General features: G+C 34.7%; 6 protein-coding genes across 18 annotated transcripts in view; 5 read left to right on the top strand and 1 right to left on the bottom strand.

Moving 5' to 3' along the window:
* LOC123310787 (TLD domain-containing protein 2) overlaps window positions 1–4,263 on the top strand; it is a 98,057-nt gene extending 93,794 nt beyond the window's left edge. For 11 of the 12 annotated variants that reach the window (XM_044894438.1, XM_044894440.1, XM_044894441.1 and 8 more), the window contains 2 exons: window positions 1,623–1,904; window positions 2,071–4,263. In XM_044894438.1, coding sequence (XP_044750373.1) covers window positions 1,623–1,904; window positions 2,071–2,382 — 594 coding nt within the window. In that variant the 3' untranslated portion in view covers window positions 2,383–4,263. Of the gene's footprint in view, window positions 1–601; window positions 1,085–1,622; window positions 1,905–2,070 lie in introns of those variants that run through there. The other variant, XM_044894444.1, reaches the window with a different exon arrangement.
* A 1,587-nt stretch (window positions 4,264–5,850) lies between these two features.
* Window positions 5,851–7,940, top strand: LOC123310791 (fumarate hydratase, mitochondrial-like). The gene is made up of 4 exons (XM_044894451.1): window positions 5,851–6,075; window positions 6,230–6,370; window positions 6,435–7,198; window positions 7,259–7,940. Exons 1-4 carry the CDS (start codon window positions 5,977–5,979, stop codon window positions 7,761–7,763), a joined length of 1,509 nt encoding a protein of 502 aa, XP_044750386.1. The 5' UTR covers window positions 5,851–5,976; the 3' UTR covers window positions 7,764–7,940.
* A 235-nt stretch (window positions 7,941–8,175) lies between these two features.
* Window positions 8,176–10,264, bottom strand: LOC123310790 (FAD-dependent oxidoreductase domain-containing protein 1). 2 transcript variants are annotated; one of them, XM_044894449.1, is made up of 7 exons: window positions 9,692–10,261; window positions 9,366–9,634; window positions 9,068–9,293; window positions 8,867–9,012; window positions 8,573–8,816; window positions 8,407–8,521; window positions 8,176–8,352 (listed from the first exon to the last, which is right to left on the bottom strand). In XM_044894449.1, the coding sequence occupies exons 1-7, from the start codon at window positions 10,013–10,015 to the stop codon at window positions 8,213–8,215; spliced, it is 1,464 nt and encodes a 487-aa protein (XP_044750384.1). In that variant the 5' UTR covers window positions 10,016–10,261; the 3' UTR covers window positions 8,176–8,212. The 2 variants fall into 2 exon arrangements, with proteins under 2 accessions (XP_044750384.1, XP_044750383.1); XM_044894448.1 differs by having other exon boundaries at window positions 8,407–8,816; window positions 9,692–10,264.
* Window positions 10,265–10,459: 195 nt separating this feature from the next.
* Window positions 10,460–12,220, top strand: LOC123310819. The gene is made up of 3 exons (XM_044894489.1): window positions 10,460–11,315; window positions 11,676–12,121; window positions 12,193–12,220. Exons 1-3 carry the CDS (start codon window positions 11,148–11,150, stop codon window positions 12,218–12,220), a joined length of 642 nt encoding a protein of 213 aa, XP_044750424.1. The 5' UTR covers window positions 10,460–11,147.
* LOC123310789 (neprilysin-1-like) lies at window positions 12,116–17,227 on the top strand. The gene is made up of 10 exons (XM_044894447.1): window positions 12,116–12,427; window positions 12,842–13,188; window positions 13,713–13,864; window positions 13,994–14,278; window positions 14,971–15,170; window positions 15,383–15,850; window positions 15,910–15,974; window positions 16,141–16,379; window positions 16,494–16,650; window positions 16,998–17,227. The coding sequence occupies exons 1-10, from the start codon at window positions 12,276–12,278 to the stop codon at window positions 17,207–17,209; spliced, it is 2,277 nt and encodes a 758-aa protein (XP_044750382.1). The 5' UTR covers window positions 12,116–12,275; the 3' UTR covers window positions 17,210–17,227.
* A 1,144-nt stretch (window positions 17,228–18,371) lies between these two features.
* LOC123311304 (endothelin-converting enzyme homolog) lies at window positions 18,372–24,318 on the top strand. Its single transcript, XM_044895191.1, has 11 exons — window positions 18,372–18,596; window positions 19,834–20,387; window positions 20,750–21,135; window positions 21,194–21,357; window positions 21,414–21,707; window positions 22,103–22,320; window positions 22,503–22,976; window positions 23,185–23,249; window positions 23,333–23,574; window positions 23,632–23,788; window positions 23,859–24,318. The coding sequence occupies exons 1-11, from the start codon at window positions 18,426–18,428 to the stop codon at window positions 24,077–24,079; spliced, it is 2,946 nt and encodes a 981-aa protein (XP_044751126.1). The 5' UTR covers window positions 18,372–18,425; the 3' UTR covers window positions 24,080–24,318.
* The last annotated feature ends 110 nt before the right edge of the window (window positions 24,319–24,428 follow it).

The raw sequence follows: 24,428 nt of genomic DNA, 5'->3' as shown, positions 1-24,428 counted from the left end.
AAGCGTGGTTTCTCTATAGAGTTTTGTGAATCATGCCGATTCCCCAATTTGTTTTAAAGGAAGATTTCCTAATCACCATAAGTTTATTCTGATTCATCATGCACCAATTATTTGGGTATGAAAAATAGAACTGTATTGCGCTTCATTTAAACTAACGAAACAATGGAAATACCTAGGTAAATATCAATAAATGGTAATAAATGCACCGGTGTAGTCATAATTCTGTTGCTTAGATCTCATGCGGGTTACATCAATATTAATATGCTAAGACGTACTTTTCCACAGTTGTTTTCGATAACTTTATCAAATTAGGTTACGGCTCAACGGCTGTGATTGGATATAATGGTTGAAAATTGCTTTTGAGCGGAAGAAATGTTAGAAATGGAAGTTTTCAAATTAAGTCTTCCTATAGTTCCGAATCGATTACAACCAATTTTTTTTTGTGGAATGCATAGCTATTTTATTTATTCTGTTCTATATTATATCGACTTGGAATGTTTCACCTGCGTGAAGTTCTTAATTTTTTTTTTATTTCTTCGATTTAATTTTGATTAAAGTACGCGCAATAACCACGTCACAATCGAATTTTCGATCAATTCGAATTATAAAAGCGTTTTTACTGTTTATACCAACTCAACTAGGAATATCCATTAAAATTCGATATCTTTTGTTTTATGACCGAACGAATGAAACGCTTGTGAAAATTTAATGCAAAAATTAATGATATTTCCACTCGTTATCAGGGAATGAGCCGGGCAAAGGTAATTAGAAATCGGCATATAAGCTAGAAATGTCTGGGGCCTTTTCATGCGGTTCCTTATGAGTTAAAGTTGCTCAATCTTTCGGAAATTTCAAAAGAGGAAAATTCATAGGTACACGGATTTGTTTATCTTGTCGTTTCGAGAATCAGTATACATCTTTACGTCGATTTAATAACAAAATGATTACGGACGTGCCTGTTCAGGCGTTTGCTATCGAATCGAAAAAGTTTATTTTTAAAATAATATTGTGCTGCGGCTTTGACTTCGAGGAAAGTGAGGACACTAGCAATCATGACAAAATTGAAAGTCAACAAATCACTGAGGTGAGATTGGTAGAGTGGTACCAGTAATACTCCGTTTCTATTTAAACGTTGTAGGTATATATAGATTGTCATGCGATAGAAAGTGCTCTCATTCGATATGCTAAGGTGATTTTTTTTCATTTTACTGTCCTATCAGTAGCGTAGTTGAATTTTCTTGACGGTATTTCAAACCTATAAATATTTCTCTGATGCTATTTGCGTTCTTTCTACGAATCCAACCTATGGCTTATGATCTAATTTTTATTTGGAATTACTGATGTTACGCTAGGGTCAACAGTAGAATTCCCTAAATTATGATAATAGATAATGAGAATGGACGTTTTGTTTGAAATAGAATTCATAATGAGATCTGAATTCGACTAACAGATGTCGCAACTAGATGCAGTTGACTCTAACAAGTTAGAGTCACTACAGATGTCATTTCATGTCACAACAGCGACACTGGGCAGTTGTCAAAGAAAGCGTCTTGATCGAAGAAGCACCCTTCGAAAGAATCTCACCCCAGTTCGATTTAATAAAAATGAGTAATCTTCCGCAGGTTTTACCAATGTCAGAGGAATACCGCAAGGCCTTCCTGTGCTCTGCGGCTCCTTCGTTGGACGTTGAATTGACGCCGCCTGACCTTATTGGAAATACGGAAATTCTGACGTATGAACATCGTGAAAACCTGTGCCGCCACCTACCAGCGAGGGCTGAAGGATATGCATGGACCCTCGTTTTTAGCACTAGTCAACACGGATTTAGCCTTAATTCTATGTATAGGAAGATGTACAAACTGGAATCGCCTGTTTTGCTCGTGATCGAGGACACTGACAATAATGTGAGTATTCCCTGAAACAAAATAGCTCTTTTCTGCAAGATATAGACAGAGGCGTACATAGTAGCTCAACCACTGCGACCAAGCAAGTATCCTCGGGGCAGATGACACCTACTGATTATGACGTAGTCTATTTTTTTGCGTTTCTCTACAATGTATGATTTTTCAGGTATTTGGTGCTTTGACATCTTGCGCACTTCAAGTATCAGAACATTTTTACGGCACCGGCGAGTCGCTTCTTTTCCGATTCAGCCCTGAGTTCCAAGTGTACAACTGGACCGGTGAAAATTTGTATTTCATCAAAGGGAACAACGAGAGCTTGAGCATCGGAGCCGGGGATGGAAAATTCGGTCTCTGGTTGGACGGGGACCTATATTTGGGACGCACAGAAATGTGCAAGACATACGGTAATGATCCGTTGACGCCTTCTGTAGATTTTGTTGTGAAAACCCTCGAATGCTGGGCGTTCGTCTCCAGCTAAATGTATCGTTGGTCGCTTCATACACGTGCACGGTACCAACGCTGATCTGTTTGTGATAAGATTTTTGGCGAATTAATCTCCCTCAATTCAAATTTGTTGTGGCTCTATTTACAAACAAAAACGATTGATAATATTGCACAAGATTTGGGCTTTTGTATAACATTGATGAGATTCGACAGGATAATAAAACTTAAACTTCATTAGGTGATCCATCATTTCCGAAAATATATCAATTCACGAAATTTTTAGAGGACCAAATTGATTTTGTATTTTATTTCTACTGAAAAAAAGTGAAATGTATTTATTTCTTTTTAATTTGATATGTATTTTTCGATGATATACTTATTCAGAGTGAATTAACTGAACAATCAAAGAACTGATTTAAAATTTTGCACTTTAAACCGAACTTTTGGATACAATGCTCAACATATGTGCTGTTTTCCAATCATTGGTAGTATTCATGATCGTATTTGGTGAAACTTGGTAACATTCACTTGATTTCTCTCGGCTCTGATTCTGAAACAATGTCATTAAAATATAAATAATGTTAAAGATCATTAATCGAACATTTAGTACTGTTATCAGAAGATACTAGCTTACTTTGCAAAAATTTGCTTGAATAGCTATGTACCAAATCACTATGATGTATTGAAAACTAGCTACTTCCCAAATTATCAGGGATACATGAGTTTGATATCATATATTTTTTCATTTGTAATTAGTGACTCATGCCATTTCAACCTCATTTAGAATGTATACTTCATGTTCTCCAGGTTTTCTTGAATTACAAGTGAAAATTTGGTGATATATATTTTTAATATTTTATCATTGTGTAAGCATCTGCTTCAGAAATATTTAGTGAATTTAACATAGCAAACGTGCGTTCAATAAGATATCTTCAATTGACATTAGATCTTATAATTTATTTGTAAATGATTAAGTTAACACTTGACTGTATTTAGTTACATTTAGTCCCCCTAGTCATTTTTCTACTCTAATTTTAGTAGCTTTGTCTGAATTTGATTTGAAAGCATGAGGGTTTATAACGTTGTTGCATAGTTATAGGTTATAGTCATTCTGTGTTGCTCAGTTTACAACGAATGACTTGGCAATCCTGATTTTATTACGGTAATACATGTTGTTAAATCTGTGCGCAACCATATTTGAACTTGGCATATTCCTGTGCAGACCGAACGTGGATATTGTACTCGAATCTCTTATTTCATTTGAACTAGGACAATTAATATTCATGCTTGATTACTCCATTCTTGAAAAAGATCGTAAATTCTTCATAGGTTATCGTGAAAAAGTGGATGCTCTTGCGAAATCTATGCCATATTTGCTCTCTGCAGGTTTATGTCTTTGCCACCACTTGAATAATAATCTCTCGATGTATGCAATTAGTTAATTGTGCAAAAAACCAAAAAAAGTAATTGATTGTGATTTTATGCTTTCATCCTTGGTACGAAGCTTAGGTTAAGTATATCTTTATATGTTATGGAAGAGACTTTTGAGTGGTTGGCAATAGGTTCTGCGTCGCATACAGCCAGGTTCAGAACGATTGTGTTGTAGCAATTGGAACAGGCTGTAGATTTTATGTCTATCTGTCAATTAGGTGCGTAGGAAACACGCCATATCAGTTGTCAATTTGATAATTTCTTATTAGAGGCTGTTATGCGGACTGGTGTTTATTTGTCACTGGGAGGAAGCGTCAGTTAGCTTGTTGATATATTATTTATAGGTTCATGCATCAGTCCGTAAATTTACTTAGAATTAGTTCGATGTCTCAGTTGTGTATTATAAACATTTATCTAGATATTTATCTGAGAAACTTTCTGTATATAAACTGAATATAAATAAAATAGAACAGTGTATTTTAAATTCATTGCTTGGTGTTGTTCCTTTTCCTCTTCCTCATCAATTCTAGTCCAACGGATTTTCAGAATTAAGAAATTTAAAGAGCCCATCTCTTGAATGTTCGACGGTCACTAATGGATATTTGATCATTTTGGAAAATAAAAGAATTCTTCATATTTTCTCGTATGATGCACCGTTTTCGAGTAATTTGATATTGAAAAATAAAAATATGAAATTCGAAAAAATGGGTACTTTGGCTGAATGCAACTCTGTTCAAAAAATCCACAGATGTATAGATCATAGATGTATAATACTAACCTAGATGGCGAACCTGTCAAAATTTTTGAGGCAAACAGACGCCATTTGCAGTTTGGGATAGTTTCTGTTTTGATGTGGTAGCGTGGTATTATATTTACATATATTTACATTTTCAATATTTTTCACACAGATCGGAAATATTCTTCATTTGAGATTGGTCAATATTTCGATTTTCAGAATTCGTTTTTCATAACTTTTAAAATTCGACTGAATTGCGCATGTTCGTCCCGCATAATTCTATATCTTTATAGTTCATCCCAAACTACAAATGGCGGCCAAATGCCTCACATTGTTCTTCGTTAACGGATATGAAGTTCGACGTCCAGTTGGTATTATAGGTCCATGGTATAGATAGACTTATTAGTTTCTGTGTTCGGACGACATGGTTGTCTATGGACCAGTCATAGATTCGACTAGCCATGGCTCATTATGAAAACTTAAAATGGATCTATGTTTTTATCTAGACTGAATCGGAAAAAATGGAAAGAAAAAAAGTTCCTCTTGACCTCAAGTCTCTACTCTTAAAATATGTGTACTGGTCAAAGACCTTTTTTTGAGGTACAGGTTTCACATCTTGAAATATTCGAGATTGCGGTGTTATCCGTCCTTTGTATGGAGGGTACCCTTCATAGTCCTTTGAGTAGGATGCAAAACCATAAGGTTTCCCCTAGAGCTAGGTATTTGAAATTAAGTGTTTTGTTGCAACCATCCGATAGCAACTCAACACGCATCACGTTTTATCGGGTAGCGTCGCGTTTTAATAATGTGTTTGCGCCTTTAGGATGGTGTATTCGATTGAAATTTTTTTGTTATATGTTGTCATAAGAGAGAATTCCGTTTTTCGCAGTAGATGTAGTTTATCAGGAGAATGATATACAACTGAGTTATTTGCTGGAGGGATTTCCTTAAATTTTTTTTCCCTATTTGTAAATGAAAGCAATAATATTGACAAGTTATTTTGAGCTCAGTAAGTGTCAGAATCATAATGAATTTCTCTTAACATCAGGGTATTTCTCCTAATTCCTTAAAGAATAATGTTAGTGGGAGTACTAATTAAAGACAATAATGAGAACCTCGAGGTAAGGTATATAATGAAGATTGAAGAATATTAACGCAATCCTTATTTTTTACTAGTTTCATTCATTTATGATAACATCTTCATCAAAATATGAAAAGTTGAAGAAAATATCTAAAGTAGAAGCAGGCGAACTCTTTGGTGGAAGATTTCGTTCTCATGCTGGCACATAACCAGAACCAAACTTACCAAACTGTCAAACTTTGACAATCAGATTAGAAATGTTGAATGAATGTTGACAGTTCTTCACTGACCTTTTTTTTGTTTGGTATCTACGTCCTTCCACTGACGTAAGACCGGTTCAAGTCATTATCATCATTTAATTATCTCTTCTTATACAAGTTATGGCTTTATCACGCCTTAGTTATAGCAGGCTAACCAGCAGCGTACGGTGTATGTACGCTGCTTCTACAATATCCTTGAAAATACAACGAGCTCAAATGGTACGTTATATCATCACCCAATACCTAAACGATATTAGAATGTCTATAACCACATTTCCTTACACTTCATTGCGAAAAAACCTACGAATTCATCAATGTTACACATGTTTCCATATCACTGTTGTAATGTTTTTCTTGTTGTAATGATCTATAGGCTTCTTCAGCCAAAGAAGGATATAGAATTGAAAAGGACACGTTTGGTGAATTAAAAGTTCCAAATGAAAAATATTATGGAGCTCAAACGGTTAGATCAACCATCAACTTCCCAATTGGTGGAGATTGCGAAAGAATGCCAGTAAGTGCTTCTGTTCAATTTGATACACCACTTGATGAAACTGATGCTAAATGCTTGTTTCTAGTATCCTGTTATCGTTGCTATGGGAATTCTGAAGAAAGCTGCAGCAATCGTCAATAAGGAATATGGTCTTGACCCTAAGGTGTCAGATGCTATAGTTAAAGCTGCAGATGAAGTGATATCAGGAAAGTTGTACAAAGACCATTTCCCTTTGGTAATTTGGCAAACTGGTTCTGGTACCCAGACCAACATGAACACCAATGAAGTCATTAGTAACAGAGCAATTGAAATTCTTGGGGGAAAGCTGGGTTCCAAAGAACCTGTCCATCCAAATGACCATGTCAACAAAAGTCAGAGTAGTAACGATACTTTCCCAACTGCTATGCACATTGCTGTAGCAATGGAAATACACAGGGTTTTATTCCCAGGTCTTAAAATGTTGAGAGATGCATTGCAGAAGAAGTCTGAAGAATTCAAGGACATCATCAAGATTGGTAGAACTCATACTCAAGATGCTGTTCCATTAACTTTGGGTCAAGAATTCAGTGGATATGTCCAACAACTATCCTTTGGTATTGATAGGATAGCTGATACCCTGCCAAGACTTTATATGCTTGCCATTGGGGGAACAGCTGTTGGAACAGGTTTGAACACAAGAAAAGGTTTTGCAGAGAAGTGTGCTTCTCAAATAGCACAGGAAACTGGTCTTCCTTTTGTCAGTGCTCCAAATAAATTTGAAGCACTTGCTGCACATGATGCTTTAGTAGAAGTTTCTGGTGCTCTAAATACAGTAGCTGTCTCAATTATGAAAATTGCCAATGATTTAAGGTATATTGCAACTGAAAGTTTTGTGAATCAATATATTTAATTTTTTTTTCATATTCGTAGGTTTTTAGCATCTGGACCTCGTTGTGGTCTTGGTGAACTCAGCTTGCCAGAAAATGAACCTGGTAGCTCCATCATGCCTGGCAAAGTAAACCCAACACAGTGTGAAGCAATCACTATGGTAGCAGCTCAAGTTATGGGCAACCATGTAGCCACAACCATTGGTGGATCAAATGGACATTTTGAACTCAATGTTTTCAAACCGATGATGGTTGCAAATGTTCTCAGATCTATATCTTTATTGGGTGACAGTACCAAATCTTTCACTGAACACTGTGCTAATGGCATCGTAGCCAATAAAGAAAGAATTGCACAACTGCTTCACGAAAGCTTGATGCTGGTTACAGCTTTAAATCCTCATATAGGTTATGATAAAGCTGCTAAAATTGCTAAGACAGCACACAAAGAAGGAACAACTCTGAAAGAAGCTGCTCTCAAGTTAGGTTATTTGAATGAGCAACAGTTCAAAGATTGGGTTAAACCAGAGGAGATGCTTGGACCCAAATAAATATTATTTATAAGATTCAACACTTTTTTATTGTTTTTGTTTTGTGAATGAAGCAGTGTGTATATAATACTATTATTATACTTTTATTCGAATTCTCATTGTTATGTTTTGTTGTCGATCATGAGTCTCTTTGGAAATTGTTCATTGGCAGTGATTAAAAAATTATTCTGTTTGCTATACAATCTTTATATCTGATCTGATTACTCCCCCTTCCTAATTCATTTTTGTCCGAAGAACGGATTTTCCTGATCTTTGCATTTAGGCCAACCGATTCCTAGGTTTCACTATTACACTACACTACAGAAGAATTAACGTTGTTCAGATATTTTCAAGATGATAGTTAACAGGCCTGAAAAACTCTTCATTCTCTTAGGAATTGGTAGGTAGGACTTCTATGAAAGAAACGAACAAATCCAACTAGGAATCAATTATGTATACAATTTACATTATTAAAAAATAGCAACTTCATACATTGGCTTATTTACAATTAATCTGTCAAAACCTAAACGTGTTAAATCTATAGTTTGAAACTTTCCATCTAAAATTAATTCAGCAATTGCACGGCCTACTGCTGGTGCTTGTTGGATCCCTAAAATACATCTAATTACTACAATTCTACTTCGCTAACATACTTTAACCTTACCATGACCACTGAATCCTGTAGCTAAAAGGAAATTGTGGTAATATGGATGAATGCCTATTATTCCATTTTGATCGTAATAATTGTAATCGTAATAACCGCTCCAACCACTTTGGCGCTGGAAATGCAGGTAATTAGTTTTTTTTATTGCTTGAAAAGAAACTATTACCTTCAGGCAATTAAACGCAGGAACTCTTTCTGCAAGAATAGGCCAGATGGATTTATCAAAAAAATCGTAATCCACATCTAGGTTATCAGTTTGGGGTTCATCTTCAGGTGAAGGGCTTAGGCCACAGATGAATGTCCCCCCTATACATTCTCTCCGAAAATATGTACCAGTTTTGTCAATCGTCATTGGTGTATTTATGCCTGGTGGATCATCTCGACAAGCAAACTTATATACATATCGCTTCCTAGAAAAAATTGATGAGTTTGATTTATTTTTGATGGGAAATTCACTAACCTTTTTTCTACTGGTACTGGCACTGATAAAATACCTTTACCTGTTCCTATCCCAGCTAGCTTCGCTATCTCGTTTGTTTCACTACCTGTAGCTATTACACATACAGAAAATGTTATTGTTTTCTCTTCACCACTGGGCAACTTTATCTGAAGAAAATCATCATTACACTTCTTCAACAAAATTGCAATCATGTAAACTCACAACAACTTCATTCGATCCCACATATCTCGCACCCTCTTCATCACCCGAGACTAAAATATTGCTTTCAGCAAAAAGAAATTCAGTTACTTCACCATGAATGAATCGGGTTCCCAATTCAGTAGCACCTTTTTTCATTAGATTCAACAGGGACCAAGGATCAAACCATCCTTCTTTTTCAATTCCCAAACAACCTAGTTCAATTCCATCAACATTCATCCAAGGGAACCTCAAATAAGATTTCACTTATCCTATCTAGTTGGTTTTTACTGCAAAGTTAACTTGAGATTCAATTACTCACTTTTCTTTCAATTGTACCTTATTCAAAATTATATTGTTTGCACCTAAAGATTTCTGCAACTTGTGATTATCTAATAACTGATGTGCTCCATCTTCGCCAGCTAACGTCAAGTAACCATTAGGGGTGAAACATACATCAGCATCTGGGCCAAATCGTTCTTTGATAGTTCTCAAAAATTCAGCACCATATAATGACATTTGTATATTCTCAGGTAATGAAAACTGCTGTCTTAAGCCCCCAACTGATAGAACTGTTGAACTTTTAGAAAACTGAAATGAGTTACAAGCTTGTTACCATTTATAGAAACCATCCATTTGAGGACTTACTGTGGGATCCTTTTCGACAACTGTAACATTAACCCCTCTCACACCAGATTTTTCCCTTAACCAATAAGCAACAGACGTTCCCATTATGCCACCACCGATTACCAAAATATCAGTGTGAGATGGAAAAGAATTCAGAACTCTCAACTCATTATCTTGAAAATTAGGGGCCATATTTTGAAAATCTCCTTTGAGCACATTCCACGTCCTCAGTATTGGATTTATTCTCTTTTTTTTGTAAAGAATATTGGAACAGCATATTGTTCTTTTGTAAACAGCACTCACAGATGATCTTGTCACCAACATCCTTATATGTTTGGACAGCATAGTTCTATAGACTAGATCTTCGATATATAACTGTATGAATATATTCTGACGCTCTACATGTATTGTCTTTTTTTACATACACAAGTTCACTGTTATCTTAGTTGACCTGTTACTAGAAGTTACCAGTTTGAATATTATAATCTGGTACAGTGCTTAATATGAGCAAACAAAACGTTCAAATTATATCTACTAATCTACTATTAAATAATGAAATAATTATACAACAATGATTTAAGATCCATGTCAACATGAGCCTGAGCAGGCAGAGCAGAAGAAAAATATTCTAAGCTCAAAAGTGAGGTTAATGTTAAACGACATCATAGAAACAAATTAAACCTCTTACGAAATTCATCAGTAGTTTGAATCGTGATTCAAACAAAATTTTCCTTTCAAATTACAAAAATTATTATTTGTTTGAGGAGTTTATATTATAATTATACATATCGTTGTGATTCTTATCAGTATGGCAAAATTAAAACAAATTTATCAGTCAGGACTCCGACAGGACCGGACTTAAAAATTATTGTCACTGATGATGGCTGTTACAACGTAATCATTGCAAAAGATTCAGACCTGTACTTGAATAACAGGACATATATCTTCTTGTAACATGGTTAATATTTCAACAAAAATTAAAAAATATAAGAAAGAACTTTGCCGAATGTGAAGAGTAATACGTAAATTATATTCAAGAATATTAATGTAATTGAAGATCTAACTTCCTCATCTAATGCAACAAAATGCTCCAATTTATGAAACAAAAAAGGAAAATGATTGTCTATCCGAAAAATTCCCATATATTAACATTTTGCTGCATAATCAGAATTCGAGTCCTGCAGAGGATTGCAAGAGGGTGGCAATTATGAAACATTTCGAATTATATTCTCGATAAAATCTGATCAATTGTGCTTGAAAAATCAGGAATCGTTGCATTTCCCAGAATTAGAAAGAGAGCATTTCTGGCGTTTCTCGTATCAACGGATATAACTGATGGTACCCCGCAAATTTCTCATGTGTACTTTATCATGGGAAACTGAGATCAGTGGTGACCCGCAACAGATAATCATTTCCTTCCGTGTTAAGGATTTCGGCTTATTCAAAAGTTCGGATGAAGGGTCAGTGTCGTTGAAAAATGTCGAAAAAGACGTATGATGTATCAACACCCAGAACGGGTAGTTTTTCAACGAAAAGAAATGACAGTTCCTTCTCATCTTGTTTGTGTACTATGTTAGTGATTTTAGCGATTTGTTCACTGCTTTTATTGCTTTCTTTCTCTTTGAAAAAGGCAGCCAACAAAAAGGTAAATTTTCTCAGATGTTTCCTATTGTCATCAGATAAGGAGTATTTAAATTCCATGTTGCTCTCAATTATGCATTGAGATCTTTATATTTGGAGTTTTGGTCCATTCTATCAATGAAACTTTGAACCGCGCACGAGCAAAAAAATGGTTGAAGTTTTCACAACAAGTTTCATTTTCAGAGTTGTAGATATCAAACAGAATGAAAAAGTTTTATATGTTAGCTCGAAAAGACATCAAGCTAAATTTAGTCTGGCTATAAGTAATATGTTATATTATTTATAATATAGGTAGTTTTTTTCTAAATGTCTGATGTTTGTAAACGTTATGAATTTTGAAATATTCAATAAGTATTTTCTTTAGGAATACAAAAATGGGAGAGGAAAATTCGAAAGAATTATTCATGAAAACGCGAGCGCCAGAAACGATGCGAAAGAGGAAACGAGCCAAGAAATCATAGAAACAACACAAGAATTCGCAAGAACAACCCAAAAAATAACATCTGTACCTCCAAATACAGAAAAACTTAAAGAGGTTACAGGAGACAGCGAAAGTGAAGAAACGATGACCGTTCCTTCTACCATAGTAACAGTTGAAGAAAAAAAAGATCGACGATTTGATGAAGCTGAAGGTTCGCAAGAAACCACGAGCCAAATTACAAGTACTCAATCAGAATTTACTTCAAATACACCGCCTGTAAGGGAAACAGTTCCTTCGAAAACAATCTTAGACAATGGAGGAGGAACAGAAACAATTTTTACTGAATCAACCACTTTAAATAGTGTTGAATATGAAACGACCGATGAAAAGTTCTCTGCAGTCACTCAAACATATTTCACATCCGAGCAATCCACTGAAACAATTTCAACAACTCTTGAAGCTGGAGGATTTCCCCAAAAAATTACTGAACTCAGTGTTGAAACGGAAAATACACCAACGACTCAGTTCAGGACAGAAAAAATAATGCCTTCGACGATTACCAGTACTGAAGAAACCAAAACTATATTTACTGATTCAAGTACTGAGCCTGAAGTATCCAGCACACAATCAACCCAAGAGGTTTCCCAGACTTCAACTGATTTCACATCTTTCAAACCAACCACAATAAATGAAAGGTAGGTACTTCTACCTACGTGAAATAATTAATGCAGAAGAAATTATGTGGAAAAAAATCTAATTAGTAGTACCAGGTCACTCGAAGATATTCTTGCAACGTGCGGTATATAATCATTTTTAGATGATTGTTGGAGGGTTTGAACAAGAAGAAGATTGTGATGTCCCAGTTATAGCTTCTGTTGAAAGAAAAACCTCACCCTAAAATACACTCAGTATATTGAAAACCTTTCAATTTTTAAAGTTTTATTTCTTATTTCCGACAGCTCGCTGACATGAGTATGTACCACTAACCATCAATTTGAAAGGAATAAAAAAGAAAGTTCATATTACCCTAATCCCTAAAACAACATACTTACCTAATGAGAAAATGAAGTACACTTAAAGCTAATTGGAAGACTTCTATTTATTTTCAGTGATTATCTGGATGAGGAGAATAATAATCGAAATGAGAGTTCGAAAGAAGGAAACGAAGATTTCAATACTTTGAATTTCAAGGACAAGGATACGTGTTCATCCAGAAAATGCAATAAAATGGCTGCTCGCATCATCAGTTTCATGGAACCTTCGGAAAAACCCTGTAACGACTTTTACAATTACGCTTGTGGGGGCATTCATGTGGATGTTAAAGAGCAAGTCGATATTTTCGAATCAGAAATGTCTGGGAAGGAAACACCGAAGTTTTTGAAGGATTTTTTCAATTTTTATCGATCTTGTAAGGACTATGAAGATAGGTTCCTCTACAAGGAGCGCATTGAAGCTCGTAAGTGAATAATTGAAAGTTTTTGAAACTACAAACACAAAAAAAGCTCTCTGTGAAAAATCAGTTATCCAAAAATTCGAAATGTTGTTCTTATTTTTCCAAAACGGCCAAAATTTCATCTTCAACAAGTCATTTCTGAAGTATTTTAGTCAAAATCAATATCTGTTCAAGTAGGTATCTGTTCTGTTCCAGAGGGGTAAATCCAAGAAATGATCACTACGATACTTTACCAAAATCGATAATTTTTAAAACGAAAGAACTATTTTGAAGTTTTTGTTGAAAATAAACGTCCATATGACTCCTCTTCTTAATTCAGATTTCAAGGGTTTTGTGGTATCTTCATAACGAGATAAAATAATAATATCCAAAATTCCATTTTACTTTCTGAAAGGCCTGTTTATATTTCAATTGTACAATTGACTCAAATCGGGAAAAATATGAAGTTGGTTGCCGAGCAAAGATGAAGACGATTATGTATAGTCCAAAATTGATCGAAACTAAAAAAAAACTATAATGGATTTCAGTATTCAAGATCCTACTTAGAGATGTTGCTGGATATGATGACGACCCAGATTTAGAACAGCTATTGGCCAATTTGACGTTGATGGAATCCTTTCCTTATTTGGAAATTGGCATTGATGTTAATCCCAAAAATTCTTCATCGTTCATTTTAGCGGTGAGTTTGAACCATCAGCGGTACATAATCCGGAGTTTTTAAGAGAAAAAACAGTTTCTCCCTTTTTTGAATTATCTCTAAGATAATTTTCCCAGCTAAAAAAATCTTCAATTTTCTCTATGTTTTCAGCTGAGAAAGCCCAAATACAAAGCTCCAAATTCTCAATTCTGGTCATCATTTTCAGAACGCCGAAGAAAATGTTTGAGGAAAACCAGTGAAAAACTAAATGCATCTACTTCAGATGGCTCGAACCTTTATAATGAATACTGGAGATGTTATCTTAATCATGCTGATTATCTATTAACTATTGAATCATTAAGTGTAGAGCAGAATGATGCTCTAAGGAAAAATCAAACTCTCGAGGAAATAAAACAATCGGTTGGAAATATTTCAAAATGGTTTCTGCATTTGGACGTGAGTAGCTATAGGACCTTTCAATATGAAGCTTCCTTTTTTTCATGGGAAAATGTAAAAGTTGTAAAGTTCTCTGAAATGTTTAGAGTTGAGGATTTGCTCAGGTTATACTTCCAAACTTTTTTATAATCTGCAATGCGAAATGAAAATAAATTGTTTTGAAAGGTATATGGAACTGATGAGCCAATGTGTGAAATTCAGAGCAATTTTTAGGAAAATGTGATGAGCCTAATTTATTATAGCCAGTTTCTCAAACCAAAAGATTTCAGCTTATGCCTTTCTTGAATGGGGAGAATGAGTAAAAAGTAAGACACAAAATACATATCTTCGGTATTCACCATTTCTTAAAAAAATGCGTTTAGGAGAATTTTTATTTGAAATTACGCAACCTCTCATGTATAATTGAGGAGTTGATCCTTTAAATAGAAACCCTAACTTTTTGTGCCAGAAATGGATAGACCTTTTGTTGCTGAGGATGATTTGGTCATTGAGAGTTGTTTTTATCAACCATAGTTTTTGATGAATTACCTTAAATAAAAATTGCAATTATAAAAATGAATGAACACATATCTGATACGTCCTTCATCCAGTGAAATGAATGTATGTTTACTGTATAATTAATAGTTATCACACCCAATAATGAACTAGTTAACGAAGTAACTAATGGTTTTCGTTGTCTCTTTTTGTTTCAGGTATCCCTGAATAGTCCAAATATTCACTTCCAGTCTCTAATAAAAGTTGAAGAACTTCGACGAAAATATCCAATATTGAACTGGAGGAAATTTTTTTCGTTGATAAGTAATGGGGATATTCAAGGAGACGATATAGTTTGGATTGACAATAATGCTCATTTCGAATTACTTATGATCAGAATGGCAGAAATAGAAAGGAGGTTAGTTGAATAAATTTTTATAATGTATAGTATTTTCCATATTTTCACAAACACTCATACACATACAGGGTGACTCGAGAGGAACGTACCAAACGCTGAACGTATTTTGTTTGTTGTACACGTTAAAAATAATAGAAAATTATATTATTCAATTTTTAATTGATATAAAAATGAAAAATATGGACGAGAATCTGAATTACGAATATTTTCAGAGATTTGGCTAATATCCTGAGATCAATTGGCGAATACAGTATTTTCGAAAATATCATTCTTCAGAACCATATCGACTCAAGGACAGAATTCTGCAAAAGACAAGCTAAATATTTGATGCCGGACGTTGTCAACTATATATATAAAATAATACCGAATTCTGAACTCCCTGAACGCAGTGGTTATATTCGAAACATTTTCGATCATTTCAAAATCCAATTCAACAGTTCCTTGGAGTCTAGTACATGGATTGATGATGATAGCAGAGAAGCGATGATGGAAAAATTGCAAGGAATCAGATTGTCCTTATTCAAGACAGAAGATTATGCAGAAGAAAGAGACTTTTTGAACCGCATATATAATGGAAGTGTGATAGAAAATGATTATCCAACAAATTTGATTAATCTGATAAAACATAAGAATCAGCAAATACTATCGTTGTCAGGGCAAGAGGTTACTTCAGCCAAAATGTGAGTAGGTACGTTCAAATTTTGAACAATTCTGATACCTACTATCATACAATTTTCAGACATCGTTATTTGATCTCTGCCACTGATGACCTTCCTTTGTATATCGAGAGTAATGGAGTAGCTTGTGAGTATTATGAATAAAAAAGCCCAATTACTAATGCAAAAATAAATCGATGTTTAAGTGAAGATTCGTCAATTTTAGAACAAAATTATTGTAGTGACAAGTTATATTCACAAAAATTTGACTTCAATTGCAAAATTTCTCAGAAATTGTCATCGTTGTGTTTCAGATATTCCTTATGGTTTGATTGAGAAGGCATCCAAAGAATTACCAGACTACATAGTAATGGCCCAAGTGGGCTTTCCTCTAGCAAAAATAATAGGTCAAGCCTTCAGTCCAACCAATATTAAAAATATCCGAATGAATCCGGAAACCTACGGGCAATATTCCCATTTTTTGAATACAATGAGAGGCGATGGGACTTTCTCGAAACCATTCATATTCAACAATCATAGCTTATTCTTAGAGGTATCCCTGTCAATAATGGAACAAATAACCATTTTTTTTCATTTATTGAAATAGTCATATATTTACATCATTAATTGCGAAGAATATGAAGACAATTTTCATTTTTATTTTCAGTCAACAATAGATCCATATCTTGATGATCTGATCGTAGAAAACACAGCTTTGAGACTTCTCACTGATAGGAAGGAAACATTTGGAATGCAGTCTTTGTTACCTTGGATTTCATATCAGTTCTCCAGAGAGAAAATTTTTTTTCTTAGACTTACACAAGGTGATGAATATAGCCAACCCCAACCTTTCAAAAAAGAAATATCAATTTTTCACATTGAAATTGGAAGATTTTTCAACATCGAACAACAAAAACAATCAGTATCTTTTTATTTGACAGGAAACTATAATTATTATTCTATGTAGATGCCATTAATTTGAAAATCAAGTAGGTTCTCACATTTCATAAACCTACTAAATTTTTTTTTGAATTATCTGAATCTAGCAATCCATTTCATATTGATTTTTAGAAAGATTCTATTTAAGTCAATCCAGCAAATTATTTATATTTCCGAAAATTATGTTTCTGCTACGAAAGTCCGATACTAACATAATGCCATTTTTCCACAGAATTATGTCGAAAAAAAGAAGTTATGGATGTGGTTATCGAAACCTACCAGAACAATGTAGTACCTTCACCTCTAAGGATTTTGAATATTCTGAGCCACTCAGAGGAATTTTCGAAGCAATTCAATTGCGATAGTCAATCATCAGTATTCCGAACTTTCAAGTTGCAGTTTCCATACATCCAAATGAATTTTGACATGGGATTGTTGAATTGAAATAAACTTTTTAATACATGGAATTTTATTTTTGTTATCCTAACCAATTTTGCTTCAAACTAAACTGCTGCACATGAGTTAGGGATATTGACTTAAATTGCAAAAAAATATAGTTAAAATAAGATTTTATTGAGATGAAATTCATATCAATATGATAAATTTTATTCCCAGAGAATTCAAGCATTTTAAGACTATCAATACAATGTATAGCCTCCACGGGCATCAATAACAGCTTGATATCTTCTTTGCATACTACACACGAGGTTGCTGAACATTTCTTGAGGAATTTGGGTAAGGCGGTCATATTCCCAGGACAAATGTGTAGATCTGTGCGCCTGTTGAAAGATATCCCGGCCCATACCATAACACTACTCCCTCGGAATGGATTGACTTCTTGGACATAGCGACGATTACATGGTATGCGTGGGATTGTCCATACACTTATTCTTCGAGAATCTAAAAATCGTCAATATCTGGATTCATCAGTGAAAAGGACACTACGCCATTGATCGTTCCAATTGATATGTTGCCTTGCCCATTCCAGTCTTTGACATTTATGGTCACGTGTGTTAATGGAACTCCTCTTAATGGACGTCTAGAACCTAGATTCACCTCTCTCAAACGTCGTCTGATGGTTTCCAACACGGAACTTGTCTGCCTGAACCTATTCCAAAGTCGAGATATCACACTTTGACTGACTTGGAGCCTTTCCGCTACAACAGCCTGAGTTAGGCCACCTTGTAGCATTCCGATAGCCCTATTAGCCTCAGCGTTTGTTTATTTACGTCTTGGCATTTTCAGAAAACTCGTTTCAAATCGAAGCCGTTGATAAACTGACTTCATGTCAAAATAAGAACATTCATGAAGCGTATGCAAAGAACCAAAAGAACCAAACTTCAGAAAAAAGGCGACCAGATTGACGAAATGTCTCAGACTGATTTTTATTGGATCGATTCAAGTTATTATTGAGTTTTAAATGATTTCAAAAAAAACAAAGCTAGCGCTGCAAATAATAAACCAGAACGTTCCTTCAGAGTTGTGATTTCATGATGTTTAATTTTGTTTAAGCCCACGTACACTTTATTACACATTCTTATCTGGTATCCCAGAGATCACCGGTGGTTCCAATGATTAACCAATATCCTTCCTAATTTCTAACACAATTACGTACACACCGGAACACACATACTAGTCGTCCGCAGGAAATTAGTGTGAAATGACGAAAGAAACCTACGAGGTATCGAGCCCCCTGAATGGGGGTCCACCCCGAAGAAGATCCGACAATTCCTTCTGGTTGTGCGCCTGCACCATGCTGGTTGTGTTTTTGATTTGTGTTATAATTTTGATGTTTTCGTTCAAATGGTGCGAGCTAGGGCTTTTTAGGAAGGTTAGTATCAACATTGAGTATCAAACCGCCATTGCATGGTTGAATACTCAATGGTACAGAACTGATAAAGTAGAATCTATCAACCTTTCTGAAATATTTTTGCATTTTTAACATTTATTTCATTTTCAACATCTTGTAATATTTTATAATTCTTCTTGAGATGACGGAACTCGAGTTCAATGAGGACACTACCAGAAAATTTAATTTTTTCAGAACTTATAAGAAAAATTTTGTAAGTGATGTAATTCTAAGTGAATTGATATTTATTTTTTAAGGAACTATTGTCCAATACTGTGAAACTGAATGAAATACAGGGTGTAACTGAATGGTTGTAAAAAAGTTAAGGATCAAAAAATGGTGCGGGTCTATAATTTTGTTTGTTGAGCAACCCCTTATTAGTTAGAATTCCCTGGAGATGACACTCAGGAAGCAATTTTTTTCTTGGGAGTCAGAAAATTGAATAAAATTCAATAGAGCAGAGAAGGCAATCTGAGAAATTTACTGCTGTTCCCGTATATAATTTCATGGGGAAGAAAAGCCACCCTTAAAAGTTGTTATGCAAGAAACTTTTTACTTTATTCATATTTTGAATTGAAAAATTAATTCATGTTAGCATAATTCATCTTGAACATGTTGTTTCCAACAGTTTCCAACTTTTTACAATTTTCTTCTATTCTTAGTATCTATCTCTCTAATTGCCCATCATCCGTGGTATACTTATATTTTCAACATAAATCCTTCTGATATAGGGATACAAGTAAAGTCACAAATTATTGTGACACAGATGTTAAATGGGTCAGCAGCTAACCACAATCAGGTCTTCAGTTTCACTGCCCACAATATTTCTTGGTATCTTACTTAATTAGTACCAGATTTCGATAATGAACGTAATATAATAATTATCTTATCATCACTATGTCTGTTATATTAAGTAGTTGTTTATACTCATTAAAGCTTATTGGATGATTGTGCCTCCAAAAAATATTATGAACTCAATCGAACATTCTCTTTTTCTACATGAATTATCAGAAAAAAATCAAAATTCTCAAGCATTGTATATGCCGATACAAATTGTTGTTTTTTTTTTATTGGTATACACCCAATATTTTCAACTTCAGTATCAACTTCAATGTATCCTGGTTATCAAGTGAATCTATTTATTTCGGTTATTTTATCATTGAATAGGTTACTTTTTTGGAGATCAGTTCTGATTTAGTCGAGAAAATTCAATTTCCAGAGCGAAGAAAGTTCCTTTGAAATGCTAGAGAGAATCCAGTATACAACAGAAACAACAAAAATATTGGAATTTGGAATCATTAAGAATATAAGCACCGCCCGACCAGAAATAAGCAGTTCTTCCAAAAGAGCAGAAATTTCTGTCAATTCTTCCACTGCTAAACCACCCGGTACTACCACATCAAAAAAGTACGTCGCTTCCTTCTTAACCTACCTCAAATATCTGAAATCGCTCCAAACTCCTAACAAACCTATTGCTAACTCAAGGGAAAAAACGATGAAAGATTCAACTGAGGAGACGACCAGTGGAAAAATAGACGGATCTATAGAAAATTCATATATGGAAATTACGAGTACTCAAGAATCGAACGAAGTAGATTCTATTTCAGGAGTAGAGAATAGCGTAGGCTCTACGGCACAGGAAGGAGTAAATTCGACCAAAAAAATTGAATTCCAGAGATATGAGGAAAAAGGAACTCTTGCAAGTAATGGCACTACAATGCCAAGAAATCAATCGGATGAAGTGGGGGAAGATTTTTCACTCACAACTATAGGGTAAGCTACTGCTTGTCAGATGATAGGAGAATAATAAATTATTATAATATATCTCAAAAATCACCCAGACATATCAATTCTCAAGGTCCCAAAAACCCCTGAATTTTGTTAAGTTAAGAGGAATCATACGATCTATCATTTGAACGCCTTTGAGTTTCAATCATTGTGTCTTTTCAATTTCCAAAAAATCATATAATTTTCCAGTTGATGTTCTCGAGCATTCCAGGAGTAATTTTGCTGTGTTCACGAATAAATGTCTGGTGTTATTCTTCAGAAAAAATGCGGACACTTCAGCTCTCTCGATAAAAAATTGTTCTTTTGAGCTGAGAAAGGGTACTCATTGAAAATTACTTGAATTTCAGTGTAACCCAGGACCTCCAAACTCAAACAATGACAAATACTGTATCGAAAAATTCAACGTTGTCCTCAGCAGATATCTCAGTGGATTCTCTTTCCAAACTGAATGAACTTCTCGCGAAAGACAAAGATGTGTGTAACAGCACAAAATGCGATCTTACAGCTGCTCGGATCATCCTTTCGATGGATAATTCCAAACAGCCTTGCGAAAACTTTTACGAATTTGCTTGCGGTGGAATATTGGGAATCAAGAGGGAAGAATTAGATATTTTCTCACCCAAAATGCTCAACAGCGAAGATAATCCAGAATTCTTGAACAAATTCAATACCTTTTACCGTTCCTGTGTGAAACATGAAGATAGATTTAACTACCAACTCAGGATCAAGAGAGGTGACGAGAATGAAATTGATTTCAGTACAATATTCGATAAATTGACTTTTATTTTCAGCTAAAAATTTATTGCATTCCATCGGATCATTTCATTTCGATGGCCAAACCAACAAAACCTACAATATAACGGAATTTGTAGCTAATTTGATACTGTTTAAAGCAATGCCACTTTTCGAAGTTGAAATTGATATAGATCCTGATGATTCCAAGTATATTCTGAAGGTATGACACAGGGAAGGTTATAATAGGAATTTTTAGATTTATAGAATTTTTTTCAGCTCATGATGCCAGACCAAACTTCTTTGAACTTCGAGCACTGGTCATCGCTGGCAGAATCCAAGAGAAAATGTCTGAGGGAGACGAAGGAAAACGCTGTAGGTTCTCCCCTCAACATGACCATACTGTATAGGTACTTCAGAAATTGTCAAATGAATTATAGTGATTTTTTGGATTCCATTGACACTGCAGTGTTAGAACTAGGATTCTTCTCTCATCTATCGGAAAAGGCAATATTCAAGCAGATAAGGGATATAAGGGTATTCATAGAATTCGAAATATTTTCGTTGTTTGAGGTGAGTAGTTGTGGAAATATAATATTTTGGATTGTAGTCTTATTCATATTCATGAAGAAATAGATCGATAGTGAAGAAAAAAGTCAATCAAAATAGTAGAAGTTAATTTAATTCCTGAGGCATCTAAATGAGTAACTACATACAGCAACGAGTGTTATGAATGCCGCTTGGTCGCAAGTGGTTGAGGTATTAAAAGTTTCACTTCTGTCACTAGTTTTACGTATACTACTTATTAGTTTTCTCTTACCACCAGCCTGCAAGTAAATTATGACAGATGTAGTAGAGTCCTTCATCGAAATTTAGGAAGGATTATTTTTTGGGGTACATTATTATTCTTCGAAATACTAACCCACTTTCATTATATTATTTTGTAATTTTTACGCCTTTCATTCTAGGAAATAGCACCACCTCCAAACCTTCAGGAGATGGTAGTTCGAAGACAATATGAAAATATTAAGCTGAAACAGTTAGAAAATGAATTTCCTCTGATAGAGTGGGAGAGATTATTCAGGATTATAAGTAACGAAAATATTACAAGCGAAACCGTCATCCAAATGTATAATAGACAATACTTCGAAGATGTCTTCCGAGGACTCTCATCGTTGGATAGAGGGTGAGTTACTACACGTTCATCCCTAAAACCAGCAAGAATTTCGATTTGAATCTGATGTATGTAACTAGGAAATATCATCTATTAATAGATATTCATGGTTTCAGATGTAGATTATTTTCATGAGTTTCATTTTCATCCAAATTTGTATCACTTTTTTGTGTGTATATCAATGTATGTTTCAGGATGCTCAACAATGCTTTTTTAGCAATACTAGCCAACAGTCTTTTCGAGAATACAGTGCTACCTTCGCACAAACACTCAAGAACTGACTATTGTGACGAGAGGAGTGAAGAACTCATGCCCGATATTATAAACTATCTTTACAAGAAAATCATTCCTCCAGAAGAACTCAAGGAGCATAACAAATATATCGAAGAACTCTACAACGATCTCGCGAGTAGTTTCAACAAATCTTTGGAAAACCTTGATTGGTTGGACGACGCGTCCAAAATGTCGATAAGAAAAAAATTGGACAGCATTCAGCTTGCGATGTTCCGCAATGATGACGTTGACAGTGAAATAGTTTATCTTGAGGATGGATACAAGGATCTGGTGCTGAAAGACAGTGATTATCAATACAATTTTTTTAATTTGATGGAGTTCAGGAGGAAGAGGTTGTTTTCATTGCAAGGGCAGAAAGTTACCAGTGAAAATATGTGAGTTTTTCGCTTTCAATCCATTTAATCCACAAAAAATAACCAGGAATATAAATTTAAGTATACTCAGTTCCATTCCTGTTAGTTTTCTGGTTTCTAAAAAAAATTAAAATTGCTTTTCATGTGAGATCTTTAGGGGGGGTGTATATAAGCAGGGCCTGCTAAAAAAAACATTCGACACACCTTTTTATCAATCTGTTTTTCGTAGGTATAGATATTTCGTAGATGCTACCAAGGAAGAACCAGTTTTCTTTTATGCCAATGATATAGTATGTGAGTATTGAGCGTATACCTACACTATTGTTAAGAGACGACCTGACATGATTCGAATTTGTTATTCATGAATACCCTTTAAGGTATACCTTATGGTTTGGCGAAAAGAGCAACTAGAGATCTTCCAAGATACATAGTTCTGGCTCAAGTGGGATTCCCTTTGGCGAAAATTATAGGTCATGCCTTTGACCCTGTAGGTATTCAATACAGGGCACAGCTTAGCGAAACAGCAAACCTGTCTTACTTGAATTTCGCCGAGCAGACAAGGGACATGATTGTCCTCTCGAACCCGATCAAATTTGGAGGTCAAGAATTTTCTTTTTCTGTGAGTACCTACCAAGTTTTCTCATCGCCTTGTTGAGATTTTTTCTACTGTTTTTAGCTGAATAATGCTTTGTCGGAGAGCGAAAGAGTGGCGGAAAATACAGCGTTAAGGTTACTCACAGATCTATTCGAAACCTTCAAAAACGATTCTTTATTGCCATGGATCTCTTACAAATTCAAGAAAGAAAAGATATTTTTCCTCACAATGACTCAAGGTGCGTTTCAAGATGAAAAATTTATATCTGCTCTGAAAAATGTGTCTACTCTCTACATTTCGTTTTCTAGAATTCTGCCGGGATATGGATTTCACCGAATTCATGATAGAAGCCTACGAAAGTCACATCTTACCACCGCAATTCAGAATCGAGAACATTCTGGGCAATTCAGAAGAATTCCTGAAGCAATTCAACTGTCGACCAGGATCGGCAATGACTAGATTTGAAGACAGATTACAGTTTCCACATTTGATAGCCTTGTCCAAAGAAGATTTGGATTATATGAATTGATTTCGAACGATAAGACAGTCAATACTCATTTTTAATTCGATATCGATAACTGAAAACACTATTGAAAAGTTTTCTGAGTCTGCCTTTAGCAATATACAACTCAACCTTTTTTACAAGATACTAAGATCCAGAAAAATATCCTGAATGGTGAAATATAGGAGTAAATTTCGTAATTTTCAGCTTGGCAATTGTTTTCCATTAATATATTTGTAATTTTTGTTAATATAGTGTCCTTATAATTGATTTTTTTTCAACAAAAGCCTAAACTTCAACTCACACATAATCGGTAATGGTTATGAATTATTATTGTGGAGATTTTTCTGAATTGGTTCGTACGTATGAAGTTACT

Source organism: Coccinella septempunctata, chromosome 4, assembly GCF_907165205.1.
Source record: "Coccinella septempunctata chromosome 4, icCocSept1.1, whole genome shotgun sequence".
In the NCBI taxonomy this organism is placed as follows: domain Eukaryota; kingdom Metazoa; phylum Arthropoda; class Insecta; order Coleoptera; family Coccinellidae; genus Coccinella; species Coccinella septempunctata.
This window is presented reverse-complemented; position numbering and strand designations above follow the sequence as displayed.

Bases quoted from the DNA above. Each gene is read 5' to 3' on its own strand.
- LOC123310789 (XM_044894447.1), top strand. From the start codon at position 12,276: ATGCCTTCGACGATTACCAGTACTGAAGAAACCAAAACTATATTTACT. The intron at 15,171-15,382 runs GTTAGTTGAATA...GAATATTTTCAG, and splicing joins ATGGCAGAAATAGAAAGGAG to AGATTTGGCTAATATCCTGA. The intron at 16,651-16,997 runs GTGATGAATATA...ATTTTTCCACAG, and splicing joins TTTTCTTAGACTTACACAAG to AATTATGTCGAAAAAAAGAA.
- LOC123310819 (XM_044894489.1), top strand. From the start codon at position 11,148: ATGTCGAAAAAGACGTATGATGTATCAACACCCAGAACGGGTAGTTTT. The intron at 11,316-11,675 runs GTAAATTTTCTC...TATTTTCTTTAG, and splicing joins AAAAGGCAGCCAACAAAAAG to GAATACAAAAATGGGAGAGG. The intron at 12,122-12,192 runs GTTCTCTGCAGT...CAACTCTTGAAG, and splicing joins TATGAAACGACCGATGAAAA to CTGGAGGATTTCCCCAAAAA.
- LOC123310790 (XM_044894448.1), bottom strand. From the start codon at position 10,015: ATGCTGTCCAAACATATAAGGATGTTGGTGACAAGATCATCTGTGAGT. The intron at 8,817-8,866 runs GTTAGTGAATTT...AATTTTTTCTAG, and splicing joins CCAGTACCAGTAGAAAAAAG to GAAGCGATATGTATATAAGT. The intron at 8,353-8,406 runs GTAAGGTTAAAG...GATGTATTTTAG, and splicing joins TACAGGATTCAGTGGTCATG to GGATCCAACAAGCACCAGCA.
- LOC123311304 (XM_044895191.1), top strand. From the start codon at position 18,426: ATGACGAAAGAAACCTACGAGGTATCGAGCCCCCTGAATGGGGGTCCA. The intron at 21,708-22,102 runs GTGAGTAGTTGT...CTTTCATTCTAG, and splicing joins AAATATTTTCGTTGTTTGAG to GAAATAGCACCACCTCCAAA. The intron at 23,250-23,332 runs GTGAGTATTGAG...ATACCCTTTAAG, and splicing joins TTATGCCAATGATATAGTAT to GTATACCTTATGGTTTGGCG.
- LOC123310791 (XM_044894451.1), top strand. From the start codon at position 5,977: ATGGCTTTATCACGCCTTAGTTATAGCAGGCTAACCAGCAGCGTACGG. The intron at 6,076-6,229 runs GTACGTTATATC...AATGATCTATAG, and splicing joins AAATACAACGAGCTCAAATG to GCTTCTTCAGCCAAAGAAGG. The intron at 7,199-7,258 runs GTATATTGCAAC...TCATATTCGTAG, and splicing joins AAAATTGCCAATGATTTAAG to GTTTTTAGCATCTGGACCTC.